The 16,469-nt window shown below is 52.9% G+C and overlaps 1 protein-coding gene and 1 pseudogene across 1 annotated transcript; both read right to left on the bottom strand.

Annotated features, from left to right (window-relative positions):
- Nucleotides 1-7,530: 7,530 nt before the first annotated feature.
- LOC126767573 (S-adenosylmethionine mitochondrial carrier protein-like) lies at nt 7,531-8,031 on the bottom strand. Its single transcript, XM_050485031.1, has one exon. It carries the CDS (start codon nt 8,029-8,031, stop codon nt 7,531-7,533), a length of 501 nt encoding a protein of 166 aa, XP_050340988.1.
- Nucleotides 8,032-9,516: 1,485 nt separating this feature from the next.
- On the bottom strand, nt 9,517-12,241 carry LOC126767572 (serine/threonine-protein kinase DDB_G0283821-like; annotated as a pseudogene).
- Between the last annotated feature and the right edge of the window lie 4,228 nt (nt 12,242-16,469).

Genomic DNA, 16,469 nt, shown 5'->3' with positions numbered 1-16,469 from the left:
TGTACGTTCCAACCCGGGCAGCCCCAAAAAGCAAATGAATGGCAGAGCAAAAGGAAGAGTACGAAAAAAGAGAGAAAAAGCGCGCAGTGAAATCAAAAGGAATCTGTGAGTAAAGCATCCAACGTCGCACCGCGACACCATACAGAGAATCACCACAACATGAAACAAAGGAAAGAGAGAGAGAAAAAAAAAAGCAGGGCTGACTGTAGGAGGAGTCCTATCGCCCTGTGCGTATCCAAAGGCAAGAGTCCCTCACGGAATCATCTCCGGCATGTCAGGCATGTTTAACAAGTCTTGCATTACTCGACAGAAAGCGAGTGTCAACAGCCAGAACTTGCAAAAGTTTCGTCGGTGCTGCTCCTCCGCTGAGGCCCACCAGATTTCCCATCCGGGAGGGATTGTCTTGAGAGTTGTGTGATCCTCCCTAGCACAATGCACGCATTGCCCTTGTGAACAGCCCATTCCACTCGCGACTTGACATCGGCTAAGTCAATTTCAAGATCAACGGCTCCCGAGAAATTGCCCTTCGGGGCGTACACTGTCCTATTGATTTCTGCTAGAGCTGTGGCGATAGCATTGGCGCTCTTTTTTTCGTACGCGTTGTGAAACGCTGCCTTCGCCGATGGTTTTGTCGTCAAGACGGTCTTGGCAAAAGGACTGGCTTCCTCACTGGGACCGTGCGTCTCCTCGACCAGAGTCTGTCGGACGACGCCGTTGCCGTATGTTTCCGACTGCGTGACAACCTCACTCTCCTTGGTCGTCGCCGCCTCCAGTGAACCAGCAGAAGGAAGCCCCTCTCTCGTCGTTTCACCCTGCCGCCGCGGCAGAAAAGTACAAATCTGGCTGTTCCTGCGGCTGTGGGGGAGGGGGAATGACGATGCGTTGCAGGTGTTTTTTATCCCATTTTGGCATGTGGACGGAGCCAAAGAACCACCGTCGGAAGACAAGTTGATCGCGGCGGTAACGCTTGATGTGGCTGTGTCGGTAGCGCACGAATGAAGGGTACACCGTCCACGCGGAAAACAACAGCAGCAGGACACCGGAGCTGTACAAGTACTCGTTGTAGAGACCGCCAAAAAAATCCCACACCTTTTCCCCCGCAATTTGCACAGGGTTGATGTTTTCCAGACGAATCTGCTCCATGAGCCACTCCTCGTGCGCCTCCCTTTCCTTGTCCTTCGGAGTCCGAACAGGAGCTGATCGCGAGCCATTGTTTACCGTCAACTACGTTCTCAACGTCTACGTGTTGCAAATCGTTTGCAGGGGACACAAAACAAGATGATGAGGGAACCTTTTCAGGGCACGCGCCCGTCTGCAATGAGAGCAACGAGTGAGACTTTTTTAAAAAAGGGTATTGCCAAGAAAAAGGTGTAAGAGAGAAAAAAGAGGGAGTACTTTGCAGTGACCGCGCTTTTTTTAAGGATGCAACAGTTGTCTCCTCCCTTTTCAAGTGGATTCCCTTGAGGATTGCGTGTTCACATGAAAGACGCAAAACAAAGCCGCCGCTTACGCAATCTTTTTTTTTTTTTTTCGTTTCGTCTAGAGGGAGACAGGAGACTGTCGCGCTATGTGTGTATGTGTGTACTGCTTGGACTTTCGGTTGCCACGTTTGACTCCTTCCTCTGCCTCGCGGAGCAGAGTGGCGCTGCGGCGGGACTACGACGGCACTCACGGCGTCATCGCCAACCGTCGCGAGCAAAACGGCTTCCATACGTGACGACAACATAATGGCCTTGTTCGGGAGGGAGGGAGGTGGTCACGCATTGTCCAGAATGAAGACCGGCTCCAGAAGATTTCGTTGGTTCATTTCAGCCACGCAGCCGTTTGACAGCATTTCTTGCACGATAAAGTGAACCTTCTCGACATTAAACATGACGTCCAGTTCGCAGACATTCTCGAAGTATTTATCCAGTGCCTCGACCAATGCCTGATGAACTCGGGAGAATGGCGAGCTCGTTTTCGTCATCGGGGCCACCGCAGCGCGCCGATCCCTGCGTGGCTACCAAAGTCGTTGGGGTTTGCATCCCGACAATAAAAAACAGAGAAGCGTACCGCCGGTAGACAATCCTATAATTTAGATGGTCCAGAACGTTGCAATCACTCTCTCTTCGCTGGAGGCATTTCCGCACCTCACCTTCCAGCGCTGAACGCTCGTCGATTGAGAAAAAGCGGTGATACTCCGCGAGCCGTGTCTGGCCCTGTTTGTTCACAAGAAGGAAAAACTCGATAGTCATGACCGACACTCAACAGAAGATTGGTAGGAGCGCGGTGAGCCGTCTTTCACGTGCGCAGCGTGGGCAAGTGGCTGGCCAAAAGGAACGAGAGAACTCTGATGCACCGCGCTTGGAATACAGAAAAAGCTCTCGTCCACTAGGTTTTATCACACTCACAAAAAAAAAAAAGCGCCTTTCGCAGTGCCGATCAACGTCACACCTGACAAAAAAAAAAGGGCTCCTGGTTCCCCTTCCCTCTCTTAGCAGTATGCTGCCGTGGTAGGGGCGAACTCCTGAGCGGCTGTCTTGAAAAAAAAAAGATTCGAATGCTACAGGAGGGTGAGCGACGCTAGAAACCGCGCCAATGGTGCGAGACGGCTGGAAACAGCTGCAGCGGGACCGCAAAGACGGGAAAACCAGAGGAGGAGGAGAGAAGCTGCATTTGGAAGGAAAAGCAAGAAGGAGCGAGTGAGACGACAATTGAAGAAGAGAGATCACCACTGCACCGTTTACGGCGCCAGCGTGAACAAATAGAGGGGACTTTAACACGCCACGGAAAGGTTCGTTTGGGTGCGGTAGTGCGGCAGAAACCGTATGAAGAGAGGTGGAAAAATGCAAAAAAAAGTTGAAGGCGTCGAGCTCGAAGTGGAACCCCGGCATTCGCTGACGAGAGTTGGAAGACCAGAGTACGAGTGAAAAGAGGCCGGGTACATTGGTTCAGAAAGGGAGGAGGGGAAGAGCCGCTGCGAGACCGTCCAAAAAACTCTCAGTGCACGTTGATACGGTTCAGCAGTGCATCGACAGCTTTAGAGGGCGATGAGTCACGCTTGAAAGAAGACGTTAGTCGTTCAGAAGTGGTTCTCTTCTCAAGAGAAAATAAAAAAACGTGAGAACACATAATTGAAAAGGTCAGATGACACGATTGACACAGCGGCTGTTGACAGAGAAGGAATGATTGAGAATGAAGGGCGCAATCTGCCTTAAAAAGACGCTAGGCGGACAGTAAGAACACTCAGAATGTCACGCACAGGCCGTGTGGCGCACATGACTTGAAGTGAGAAAAGAACGTAGCGCCTGTAAAGACCAAAACTATGACGAGAAGATGCACTTTGCAGGTTTCATTCCAAACAATAGTGGTAAACGATTCACGCATTAGAGTGAGGGAAGAAAAAAGTGCATAAGGGGTCTGGGAACCTTAAGCAAGAGGCAATACCACATAACAAAAGCCGCGAGAGTTTGCTGAGTAGTCATCCTTTTTCTTTCCCTTTTGAGTGAGTGTGTGGTGGTGGTAGTGAGGGTGAGAAAGAAGAAGCCAAAGAGAAGAACGCGGATTATGGAAGGAGACCCTTGGCGGTCAGATAACGAACTGGTCAACTTGGCAACGCGCTCGTTTGTTTGTTTGCTCGCTTGGCTACTGCGCCGCTACACAACAGAAAGCAAGCAGTGTCCTTTTTTCTCCCCTCCTGTAGTTTCCAAACCGTATAGCACCACCAACACCGAGGCAACAGAACGGGTGTGAGTGTCAAAACCCGAAAAGTGAATGTGCAGAAAGAAAAAGACGGGAGCCGGGGGCGTTTTTCAAAGTGGTGAGCGTCAACAGTACACACACACACACGCAGACACATCCAAAAAAAAAAAAAGGAATGATGACAGTGAAAGGCAATTATTATCGGAGGAAAGGAACAGAAAAGCGGGTTTGCAGAGGAAGGGGGAGAAACAAAGACAAGCAGTAACCACACGCGGCCGAAATCACGCACGTTCTTGGACCGAAGAACAAAAATCGATGTACCGGCGTGGCGACTCGCAAAAACAGGGTACCAAGGTTGAAGGACGGCACCAGCATCAGCGATAGGTGTGGGAGGAGGAGGGGGGAGCAACAGAGGGAGCTGTGCTCATTCGCCCGCCGCGAGTGCACGAAGAGAAAGGGAGGAGTGCGGTGAAAGAACGGCAGTCAGCCGCAGCAAAACACAGCACAGCACGGGACACTTGCGCCCGCACACACACACACACAGATAACACAATTCAAAGAAGAAGAAAGCAGCGGGAACACGAGTTTCCGCCAAGCCGGCATGAGACTGCAAAGTGCACAGGAAAAGGAAAACGGTAGCCGCGTAACGCGAAAGAGAGCAGGAAGCGGTGTAAAATACGAGGCAATAGACCGTCCAGAGAGTATGTGGCTTGCCGAACACGTGGAAACCGTCTTTTTTGTTGTTGTTGCTTGTTTGTTTCATTGCGCTTAACGTCAGAAGATGGGAAGGCAAATGCAGGGATTAATCGAGCAAACTGGAGAGCCGAGATGACCACCCACACACATGCACACAGTATCACCTTTTGTTTTGTTCCCCCCCCCCCTTTGTCAAAAAAAAGCAAAAACGAAGCAGGCCGGATCATGCGTTCACAGGAGTGGGAGGGAGAGAAAGAAAGGGGTCCTTCATCAAGAAAGCGTCGGCGGCGTCAACGTCGCCCACGTAACGCATGAAGAATGCGTGTAGTTTTTGGCTCTCTCACCCCGTTTCTCTCGCACGGCAAGCTCAAGAGCGGCGGTTGGCAAGTGTGTCGGAAGAATGAAAAGCAGAACCGGAGACAGGCATAGAGGCGCGTGAAAGATTGGCGCGTTCACCACCCGGTGTCCAGCAGTCGCGTATTCATGATATTTGCGAACGTGGCAATGGGCTCGCGGAGGTCCTCATGGCTGAGGAAGGACTCGCCACATAGCAGGTTGCCGTACTGCACTAACGCCTGATCCTGCATTAATTCTTCGATCGTCTCAGCGTGAGCCGTCCTCTTCGTTGTTTTCAGGCCCGAACTGACAGCAGTAAAGGCCATTCGTTTCGGGAATCGTATTGTGCGGTGCGTTGTCGTCCAGCAGTACGGTGTTGTGCAACGCAAAAGCCTAAGTGTTCAATATCCTTCGTGAAGTAATTTGGGGCGCTCTCAATGCAAGAGTCCCGGTAAAACCGCTGCGTAGCCGGAATCTGCGGAAACAGTTGTTGGAAAATTGGCTCCGCGTACTTGCGGTCCCCCGCGGTCAAGAAAAACACGTTGTAGTGTTCCAAGCACTGCGAAACAAAAGCCTGGGCGTAGGGCCGAATTAAGGTGCAGTACTCAACCTTCTCCCCGCTTGGTTCTTCAAAAACGTTAACTAGCCATCGCGAGGGGTCCTCGGTGAACCCCGAGGGTCTCCCCACATACGAATAAATGAGAGTGGAGTCCAGGTCAAGAAGCAGGTTTCTGCTCTTGGGTCTAGGAACAAGACCCTCGTACGGCCGCGGAGGCTCCGTGAACCGAGAAAAAGTCCTGCGACGGCATGGCTATGACGACTGATAACAGCGAGAGAGCAAACAAACAATAAAAAGTAAAACCAACAACCACAAAAAGAAAAATCGACCTGGTTGTTCAACGCGAAGGTGAACAGTAACAGTTCGTCAAATCAGTGTAAATGGTGTGAAAAGATATGGTCGCCGCACAGAACGCCAGCATAAAAGGAGGAGTAAGAAAAAAAAGTGGAGAAGAAAAAGAAGGGACTACGTTAGCTGGAGGAGTCGGCGTGCAACAAAAAAGGAAGGAGAAAAAGGGAAAGGCCCCTCAGTGAAGCACACACACACACACAGAGGCACACGGATACAAAAGGACAGAAAGGAAAGGTAAGAGAGATGGTGCCGAGGTGGGAGCAAAGCGACAAATACGAGTAGCAAAAAAAAAAAGAGAGAAAGAAAGGAAGAAAACAGTCTAAAAGGAGGAAGAGAAAGAAGCGAGAACAAGGGAGCTGTAGGCCTGCAAAAACACCCACACTCTGTGTGCGGAGGTGTCTGCAAGCCCGTCTTACTGTGTGTCGTTGCGTGCGTTTCCTAAGAGGAGAGAGTGAAAGTGCGGTGCCAAAAAAAAAAAAAAAAGAAAGAAAGCCCCTCCCCCTTCCAGGTGCAACAGAAGTTTGTCTGCGAGAAGAGGAGGAGAAAAAAGGAAGAATGCACTATACTACGCTGACGCAAAAGCCACTAAAACAAAAAGAAAGAACGAGAAAAGGAGATGGAGAGGAAAAGGAGAAAACACACACACACACACAAAAAAGGTCAGACAGTGCTTTTGCTGTAGTAGAACAAAATGTGAGAAGAGAAAGAGAGACACAAGAGGCAAGTGATGAATGAAAACGAAACAAAAAAGAAAAGACTATCAGGAAAAGAGAAAATGGCAGAATCCCAGACGAGAATCGTCAGGCGGAACTCAAATGCACCTCTCACTCCCCTCACAATCAACGTAGGAAAAAGAGGAGGGGGCGGGAAAGAAAGAAAGAGCAAAGAAGGAGGCGGAGAGGAAGGAGAGAATAAATAGATTCTCTGTAAATTGTAAGTGAAGGTCTGAAGAAAAGAGAATTCCAGTTTTTTTTTCTTGTTAATGAACTACTGAAAAGAGAGGTACGTTCGAGGAGTGCGTCTACGTCGAACGGGCGGGCAAACTACAACAAACAACATCACAGGATGGAAAGAGAAAAAAAGAGAGGAGGGTAGTGGAGCAAGAAAACAGCAGCGGGTGTGAGATATCAAAGATGGGCCCATTTGCGCGAGTTGGGGATCACTACTACAACAACAAAAGTAGCGGTCGCAGGAACTGTTTCGGTTCAGAAAAAAAGAAACGGCCATTCGATTCACTTTCGTTACCGATGCAGTAAAAGCGACAGAAACAACACTTATGTATATGAATGACGCTAAGGCAAAACTTACGGAGGGCGTCACCACAACGGAAGGGGGAACAAAAAACACGAACACACTCCGCAATTGTCGATCCATGAAAGTATCCAGTCGTTCAGAAACGAGCCAAAACCACTAGAGATATGCACACCCTTGTCGATCTCCATCCTGTTTCTGGCATTTCAGCCCACGCTCCCTTCATCCATCACAACTTCAACCAAGATCGTACTGCCGGCAACTATTTCACGGATGAACGCTCTGTGACAACACCCTTTTCGTGAACTCGTAGGTACCAAAAAAGATACTCCCCCCAGCGAAATCCAGAGCACGCGAGTGGCGGCGCCTCTGAAGAACTGTGCGGGTCGAAGCGGTCGCCGGGACGTCCTGGTTCAGCGACGATGTCGCGGATGACGTGCCCAATGACACTAACGCCGCCCTTCTGGTGTTTGGGCTGCAGCATGATGCGGGTTTTTATCACATCCAGCGGAGTCGTCACTAAGGCGGCGAAGCCCTGCAAAGCGCCCCCGTAGGCCGGCAGGAGTTTGTAGTAATACGGCGCCAAACACTCGCTCTTGTTTGTTTTGAATTTCAAAAGCTCATACAGTGACATCTGAATGATGGAGAAGGGGATTTCACGCAGGAGCATGATGGCAATCCCTTTGAAGATACGGCACTCCGGTCAGTCGAATACGGAGAACTGAATCGCCAGCAGCGCCTGGTGCGACATTGTTTGTAATGTGTTGTAAAGCCGAATACCGGTGGTGGCCTGCCTGCATCTGTTGCTTGACCATTTCCACCGGTACGCGGATGAAGCACGCGGTGGACTCTCCACAAGCCGCCGCAACCATCTGTGATGCGAAGATCGAAAGGCTCATCTCGGTGGTGGCGTTGTTGGTGATGGTGACATTGTTCAGGCTTAGCAACGCGCGCTTCACGCTATCGTACGCGAAAAAGCGGCTCCGCCTGGGATAGATCCAACCGCCACCGCACTGAGGCCTTTGTAGATTCTTGAAAACCCACCGGCCGCGAAGAAGCCACTCTTTTGACTGCAACCGCGTCTTTATGGTGTCGATCGGGTAAAGGCTAAGGTCTACGAAAAGACCCGCCGCAGCACCGGCCACTAACGAATCCATTGCTCGTCAAGAGAGGAGGCGCAGTGAATTGCCAAGGGCAATTGGACCTGTAACACCAAAGCAGTACGACACGTAAAGCAGGGACGTGGCGGAATGCGGCTACCCGTCTTTTTTTTTTTCCTTCGCGCGTGTGTGTGTGTGTGTGTGTGTGTGTGTTGTTGTCACCGGCTATGCCTTATCAATGGACTACCCCGTTAGGTGTAAGTCGGTAGCGTTCCCTGACACTCTCCGCCTCTCCTTTTAGTGACCGGATAAACACTTCGTCACCACAAAGTCGTCACAGTACGGGTATCTGTGGAGAAGAAGGCCACGCTTGGTGAAGAAAAAAATACGGCACCTATTCACTTCAGACCATAAGGAGCTCGAAAAGACAATTAACGCAGAACATATCAACGAAGTCAGCGCGCATGCCGCCTGCGTCACCAAACGAGGTTACAGCATGCGACGTAGCGGAATGCGGCGCGCAACGTTCGTGGTGGCGCTGTTCGTGTGGATGATAGGCGGAAATGGTAGGGGACACCGAATTCCCAAGCACCAACTCGCAAGCAACAGTTCACTGCGTACCTGTACCCGCCCTTGTTCGCGGTGTTCTTCTTTTCCCTGTCTTTCTTGCCGGCAAAGGTAGACGGTGGACAAAAGGTAAAGGCACCAGCGTGTTGTCTGACCCCTCCCTCGTTTTCCTCTCCTACCCGCCACATCCTTTTCGATTGGCAGCCCGCGTACAGCGGACTGGGAAATCCGTTAGACTGGTGTGTGGAGTCGTTCGATGTCGTTGTTGTATACATTTGCGAGTCTGTTTGCCAAGCAAAAAAGAGAAAAAAAAACAAAGAGAGAGCACAGAGAGAGATGGTAGGAGCGCAGGAATGCAAAGAAAAAAGGGAGAGAAGGGGGAAAAAAAAACAATGAAGGCATCCGTAGGCCAGTGGGGCCAATGGTGAGAACAGAGAAACGGAAGTGAAACCCGCAGCAGCAAAAAAAAAAAAAGAACACGACATAGATGTCCTCCGCAGCGGTGCGTGTGCGTTCAGGCCGCGCATGTCCGAGAAAAGCAGAAAAGAGAAAGAGGGAGAAAAGACAAGAACAGTATAATCTATTTGTCCGAGAACCCTTCCGCGGCTTCGCGTTGGCGGCACCTGTAAGCGCGGGGAGTGGGCCGTGGAGAGCGGCGCGAGGTGCGTTCCACCAACGTTAAGAATGCTTACGATTGGCGGGTTTGTCCGGTGGTTGCTGCTGTAGCAAGACAGAAAGTACGTGCCGGATGCTTCCTTAGCCGCCTCGCAAGGAGACGCAGGCCGGCGTTGGCGGCTTCTCCGTTGCGGAGTCCTGCGTACCGGTCGCCACGCTTAGGATCGGGCCTGTCACCGTCGGGAGGGAGGCCCTCTTGTTGGGCGGCGTCACGAACCGGTTGGTAGGAGTGAAAAGTGCTGGAGGAAGAGAGGCGAGAGAGCGTCCGGTGCGCGGAACGGAGCTCGATAACTCGGGGAGTTAGTATGGGCCGCCGACGACGCGGAGGGCACCCACGCTGGTGGTGACCGCTTGCCGCTGCCTCTGTGAAACCCGCTTCCGCTCCCGGGGGATTGCTGCAGGCCTCCTCGCGGAGACGTGGTGCAACTCGAGGTGTTGTGAGACGGGGGTCTTGGACGACGACTGCGTTTGTGCCGCGACTTCCTTGATCTTTGTAGCAATTTGCCCCCTAATGTCGTCGCTGAACGCCACAAAGTAGTTTGGCTGGTTGTCAACCACTTTGCAGTGCACATCGCTCACATTGACATCCAAAGGCACGTTCATTTCGCAACCAGGCGTCGTAACGACCGAAAAGGACATGTGGAGCTTCCCGTCGGCGGCCACCTTTGCGCCCTCAGGTAGCTGACGAAAGGAGGCGTTGTGACCTGACTGGACAGAGACCGGTGACTGGGTCTGCGAAGAGACGGTGTCATCCGCGCCAGCGAGGGAGAGGAGAGGAAGGCGCATTCGTGGAGAGTTACCCTGGACGTGACTCAATGGTGAAGGACGGAGACCTGCTAGCAGCGGGGGTGGTGGAATGAGGGATTGTTGCTGAGTGGACGGGGCAGGTGGTACAACGCCTCCGCCGTGGCCCGAACCGGAAGACGGTGTGTGGATGAACGGCGTCGTGGTGCGACCCGAGACGCTGTTCCGCGTCGCGTTGCCGCTACTCCCCGCATTGCTGTTCAGCGCTGCCTTCACCGGCGACCCGCTGTATGGCGACTGAAAATACCCGCTCGTCGTGCCGGACCTCCTGTGGGGACGTTCGTCGGTCACTCATCGCGCCAAACGGGACGCCAGAGCCCTGCTGACGCGACTAAAGGAGCCGTTTCACCTGGCGACATCAAGCGACTGCTGAAGCTTGCCACGACACTGCTGTCCGCGCTAGTGGACTTTGTGCGTTTCACAGCATCAGGCAAGGGCATCGCTTTCGCATTCGAAAAATGGTGGCGAAGTCAAAGTTGCCGTCGTCGTTGATGCGCAAATACTGCTGCGCGGGAGTCTCCGTGGCCTCGCTCGGTAGGACAAAGTTGCCCGCCGAGGCCCCTAAGTGTGCTTGATTGTAGTAGAAATTGTCGTGCAGGATGGAATGCTCCGGGAGGGCTCAAAGAGGGGAAGTCACCAATGCTGGTGCTGACTGGGCCACGATGACTGGTGAGCGGCTACTGCAGGGTGCGGAGAAGGTGCGTGTGATGGGCGCGCTGCCCTCCGGCGTCCCGATCCGGTTGCGATGGCCGGACTCCTGTCCGCGGCCATGAATCGTTGCTCCAAACTCTTCACCCAGCTGTCCGGGAAGTTCATGAGGTTGTTACAGAGGGTCAATGGTGGTGGCTGCGGACACCTCCTCCAGCTCCTGCTGACAGTGCAGCCCGTTTCCACCACATCCTCGCCGGTTGCGTAGGGTGAGTTGGCCAGCATCGCCACCGACGTGCTCACTTCGCGGCGGCAAGCTCGCTGGGACAAAGCTGTCTTCGTTGCTGATTGCCACGGCCGAGTCGTGCGAGCTAGCCGGCTCGGAGCCCCCTCACGGGACTCATCGCGGAAGGATGTGGCGCCCCCATCGAGTCCTGGCTTTCTGCACGTAGAGAAAGGAAGTCTGCCGGCATGCGGGGACCAGCCAAGCGAGCCGAAGGCGCCATTCTCCGCGCCGTTCATGACTGCTGCACCGGAAAGGGCGGGCATGGACGGTGTGGAAGCGCGTGCTCCTGTGATCCAGGGGTGTTTCAACAGTTTCGCAGCCTCGGGCCGACGCTGTGGGTCTCGCACGAAGCACAGCTCATGAACTGGAGAAACTCATTAGAGAACTCCAGTGCGCTGGCGTCACCCGTGGAGGGTAGAACCAATGGGGGATTCGGAAGCGGTGGTAATGTAGAACATGAGCGGCAGATTGTCCTTCACGCCGAGTGATACCAGGAAGCAAACCGGTGGCAAGTTCAAACAGCGTGCAACCCATCGACCAAATGTCCGCCTTGTGGGTGGCCTCGCCCTTGATGAGTTCCGGCGCCATGTACCGAGTGCCGGATGACGCAGCTTGTGGCCTTGCTGAGCTCGGTGATCGTTCGCTTGCAGCCGAAGTCGCACAATTTCACCTCTCCTTTGTGGCTCACCAGAATGTTGGCAGGTTTGATGTCGCGATGAGAGATGCCTTCTCGGTGAATGTACGTGATGGCGTCCAAAAGATGCCGCGTGATGCGCCGCAGCACCGCTTCGGTGAGGGGCCCAAAACTTGTGTAGCAGATGGAAGGTCGAGTCCCCTGCAAGTAGCTCCATGACAATCCGGCACACTTTCTGCGAGCGACTGTGCTCGAAAAAGGTGGTAGCTGACAATGTTGGGGTGCCGCAGCGAGCGCAGGAGAGCGAATTCCTGCTCAATCTCGCGAAGGGCCGAAACATCGTCGACATCCACGACGTGAATCTCTTTAATGGCAACAAGCTCACCGCGACATGTGTTTAAACCGACAAACACCTTCGCAAAGCCTCCTGTCCCAATCAAGTTCCCCCGCTTGATCTCCATCGGGTGATCAGCATCGCCGACAATGATGGTCCGCCCATTCACGCACAGGTAGCTGCGAAGTGTGCTCAGCAAGGCCGGAAGCACCCGTTGCATGGGTGTGACGTTTGAGGAAATGAGTTGTCCACCCCCCATGCGTAATGGGCGAGCTCCAGATGTCAGTGCCGAAGGTGAACCCGCGCTGCGGAAGGGCATTCCCACGGCAGCAAAGGAGTCACTGCGGAGGCGGTGAAGGAGGCACTTGATGCCCAAAGGGGTAACTACGGTGTCGCCGGTAAACACCATACTGCGCTTCGCAGCTCAGGAGGCTTTGGCTGTGAAGGCACGCCCTCGTTAAGATTGTAGCTGGTGTTGTGACTGGCATTGAAGAGGTTGTAGTGTCTCTGCTGGAAGCCGCTGGTTGCCCATGCTAAGGCACGGGCTACCTTCACTGCGATACCCGCTCGCGTCTCTAAACAAGTCCCCACCAGTGCTGGGCCGACCCGACGAGTTGTTGTCCATGTTGCGGAGCATCGTCGAGCGGAATGTGTTGTTGAGGCTTGCACCATCTCGTTGACGGGAGGTCGAACCACCCGAGGCGAATTGGCTAGTGTTGAAGAGTCGGAAAGAACGGCCAAACTCCTGTGGAATGCTGCTTCTCGTCGGGGACACCGATGCGCTAGGCGCATAAAGGTTCTACTGTGCGATTCCCGCAAATAGGAGCGATACCCTGCATTTTGGGCGCATACCGCCAGCCTCGTGGTTGCTGCCGCTTTGGGGAGGATAGCCAGTAGGACCGTGTAAGCCCGTGTGATGACCGGGGGGATTGAAGCTACCTGTGCGGTTGTTAATATTGCGTGTGTTCAACGAGGCTGTGAAGGAGCTCCATCGCTGTTGCGTTGCTCCGCTGTCGCCAGGTTCCATCGTCCAGTGCTCTGCGGTGAAATCGGTGGGGCCCAGCAGTTGACGTGCTGCTGTTGTCATCGATAAAGTCCTCTTCATCGTCTAAAGTGTGTGACAGGAGGCAAGGTAGCTGTCCCCACGTTGTGACGTTTTATGAAGAAAAAGTCGGTCTGCATGATGGCGATGAAAGCACGGCCTAAATGTCTGTCCAGGTACCCTGACTGCTGAAAAGGGAAAGGAGGCTCACGTGAGGCCAAAACAAAATGAATGTCGCGACGGCAGGATCGGAAATGAATATAAAGATTGGCAACAGGAAAGCCAATGTACGTGTCGGAAGAAAACAGAGCAGAGGTGAAAAAAGCACACAACGCGCAAACAAACAAGCGAAAAAAAAGAGAAAACAAAAAATAAAAAAAGGAAAGTTGACAAGATCCGCCACTCAGTACAGTTTAAAAAGAAGCGGGAAAAGAGGGGAGAAAGGAGGGAAAGGAAAAAGCGTTGTTTCTCACGACTACGGAAGGATGCTACAAAGCAGAAGATGAACGTGGATTGGAAAAAAGAAGTAAAGAGTGCATAAAGAAACACTTTGCAATCCACCTTTTCATCAAAGAGAGGGAGAAAGGGCAAAAATTCATAAGAAAGAAGCTTTGTGAGGATGGGAAGGGGATGGGGAGGCGCAGCTACGGAGCTCCACGGTTTGTTGAATCCTCTCTTCTCTTCTTTTTTTTTTTTGCATTGCACACACCTGTTGGCGCGTTTCGCGCCTGTTTCTCGGCGACGCTCGACCGCCCTGCTGGGCCACGACGCTCGCCAGAGCAGTGGATGACTTCTGTAATAACCTAGCAACGTAAGCGCCAAGAAAGCAAAAGGAGCAGAATCGCGTGCTCGGTAAGAGACAGCAAAGAAAAAAAAAAGAGAAAACTGCAAAGATGATGTGCACTTGACAAATCGTACTGACCACAAATTGCCCAGCTCACAACGCAAAAAAAGCCAAAAAAAAAAAAAGTGAACGACAACCCCGGATTGAGTTCTAGGCATCTTCAGGCGGCCGCAAAAAGCTTAGCTGGGCGTACAGTGGCTCAAGCTCCTCTTCGGACATGGGTGCTGTCAGCCCGCAAAGCTGCATCAACTCTTTTTCCGATGACGCAGAGAGGCCTAGTGGAAGCCAAGAAGGCGCAGGTGAGATCGCGCAACGATTCGATTACGAGGAAATCACTCAGCATGGCAATTTCAAGTAGACAGTCGAGCGAATGAGGACCCTTCTTTGCGAGTGTCTTGAAGAACGACGACGTCTTAAATTCCCCATGGATGTCCGCCGTCGACACACCGAGGCATTTCTCCAGAAGGAACATCAGCTCCCAAGGCTGCACCAGTTGTTCGAGCGGTGCCCGCAGCGGCTTGCTAATGAGGGTGAGAGAATCCGCGTTTGGACTAAATCAAGGTAGAAAAAGAGTGTCTCACAGCCTTCCTTGGTCGCCATGGGCATCACCACCGGGGATCGAACCGTTGACCGCGTCTGACTTGCATTTGAGGTCGACATCGACCGAGTCCAGAAAGGCATCCAGCAGCCGCAAAATACGCGCGCCCCGGCGATGAAGGGCAAAAGTCGGCACGAACCACCTTTCCTTCCGCGCCCATGTGCTGGGCAACAAAGCGAACATAATCTGGAGGAGGGAGCTTTTCCTTTTTCACCGCCTTTCAAGAAGACGAAAATCGGTGTCTTTGCAGACGTGTCACGCACGCCAGCGGTCGCAGGCATTCCCTCTGGACTTCGCTTTCCGTGTGGGTGTTTTGAAAAGTGATGGAAGATGGCAAACAAGGATTTCGAAAAAATGCTCGCTTAGCGGCGTCCGATCAGTCGTTGGTGAGGCGGGTTCTATTGATCGATCTACTTCGGAAACGTCTTTGCCAAAGCAAAAAAAAAAATATATATGAAAAGAGAGAGAGAGAAAGAGAAAAAAAGAACACAATAATAAGGAGTGAGAAAGCAATCGCCACCTGCGTCAAGTACGCCTTCTCACCGCTTCTACATACACAGGCAACGTGGCGGTACGCACCAAAAGCGTTGTCGCGTGTGAGGAACAAGCAGCAGGACAGGTAACACCCACCTGACCTCATAAACGCGTGAGGGACCCATCGTATGGGTTCCCACCATTATGCAGAGAGAGGAGGGGGGAGAAAAAAGGAAACGTGTGACCTGCTCCTGCAACACGCATTCTCGTCATTGGTTTTTGTTGTTGTTGTTTTTAAATTCTTGTTTGGTGTTGTAAATGACACTCGGTGTGTGTTTGAACCTTGACCACTGGTAGCACCCGGCAGTTTCGAGAAAAAAAAAAACAAAAAATAGCAGTAGCATTGCAACGGTGTCTCACTGCCGAGAGGGAAAAGAGTCTAAAAAATAGGCGCATGAGGAAAGAGACAAATGGAGGGAGGAAGGGACAACGACGTACAAACAAAAACCCTTCGCTGTCCAAGAAGAGGAGGAAGACAGAAAAAAGCAGAGGAAGAGGCAGCAAAGGAAGAGGGAACAGAGGGAGGAAAAAAGAGCGCCCACTCTAAAACCCGAAATACCCCCTCGCGGTCCATCAAAGAAGAAGAGCAAAAGGGCTGCGGTCAAGGGCAAGAGCAGCAGCGCCGCACCTCGTTCGCGGCAAAAAGGCAGCCTTCACAAGCGGAGTGCAGTCTTTCGAGTGGAGCGGGCGTTCGGCAACCAACGCAACACCGAGTTTCCAGGAGAAACCGGTAAAGCCAGCCCGAGCGCCTTTGAGGGGGGCGCCAGGGTAAAGCGTGGGTGTCACAAAGATGGTATTCCGTCCCCCCAAAAACAAACTACAAAAAAAAAAAAAAAAAACTTCCGTTTTGTGTGCGTCTGTTTCTCTCTGTGTGTGCGTGAAAGATTTCCTACTTTCTGGGGATACGCGACAACGCTTGCAACGCACTGGCGGCGGCCCGGCGCACAGAGTCCGACGTGGCACGCTCGGAAAGACCGTTCAAGCAGCGACTGCGTTGTTTCGATGGAAGAACTCCCCGGCTTTGGTGCCGTACACAGGTTCTTGAGTGTCAAAGCGGCTTCCCGCGCGGCTTCCTCTAACCCGTTTTGAATCACGTAGAGGAGCGCGTGGCCGAACTCTGCTCTTCCCGCAGTGGAGGCCTCCGTGCAGAGCCGGAGGTTCTCCTCGTTACTGATGGTGCTGTTGCGGATGGAGAGCAGAGCGTTAAGCACTGCGTAGGTGTTTGACGGGGAGGTGTTGTCGCCCCGCCGATTTGCTGCCCCTCGGAGTGCCCCTGCCTCCGTGCTTCGGGCAGGGGGTACTCCAGGCGGCTTTCTCCGCCGTGAGCTGCATGAGCGCTTGGAGGCCTCCACTAACCCGCAGGGCGTCGCGGTTTTCGGCATTGTTGACAGTCAAAGAGGACAAGGCCCCCGCTGCTTGCTCAAGGACAACGCTTGGCTGGCCCGGTGAAACCATGAACATGCACATCAGCTCCAGCCCGCCTTGCTCTCGTGGAGTTACCTTGTCGTCGCGGGACAAGTACCAGAGCG

Source organism: Bactrocera neohumeralis, unplaced genomic scaffold, assembly GCF_024586455.1.
Source record: "Bactrocera neohumeralis isolate Rockhampton unplaced genomic scaffold, APGP_CSIRO_Bneo_wtdbg2-racon-allhic-juicebox.fasta_v2 ctg7927, whole genome shotgun sequence".
Lineage (NCBI taxonomy): Eukaryota > Metazoa > Arthropoda > Insecta > Diptera > Tephritidae > Bactrocera > Bactrocera neohumeralis.
This window is presented reverse-complemented; position numbering and strand designations above follow the sequence as displayed.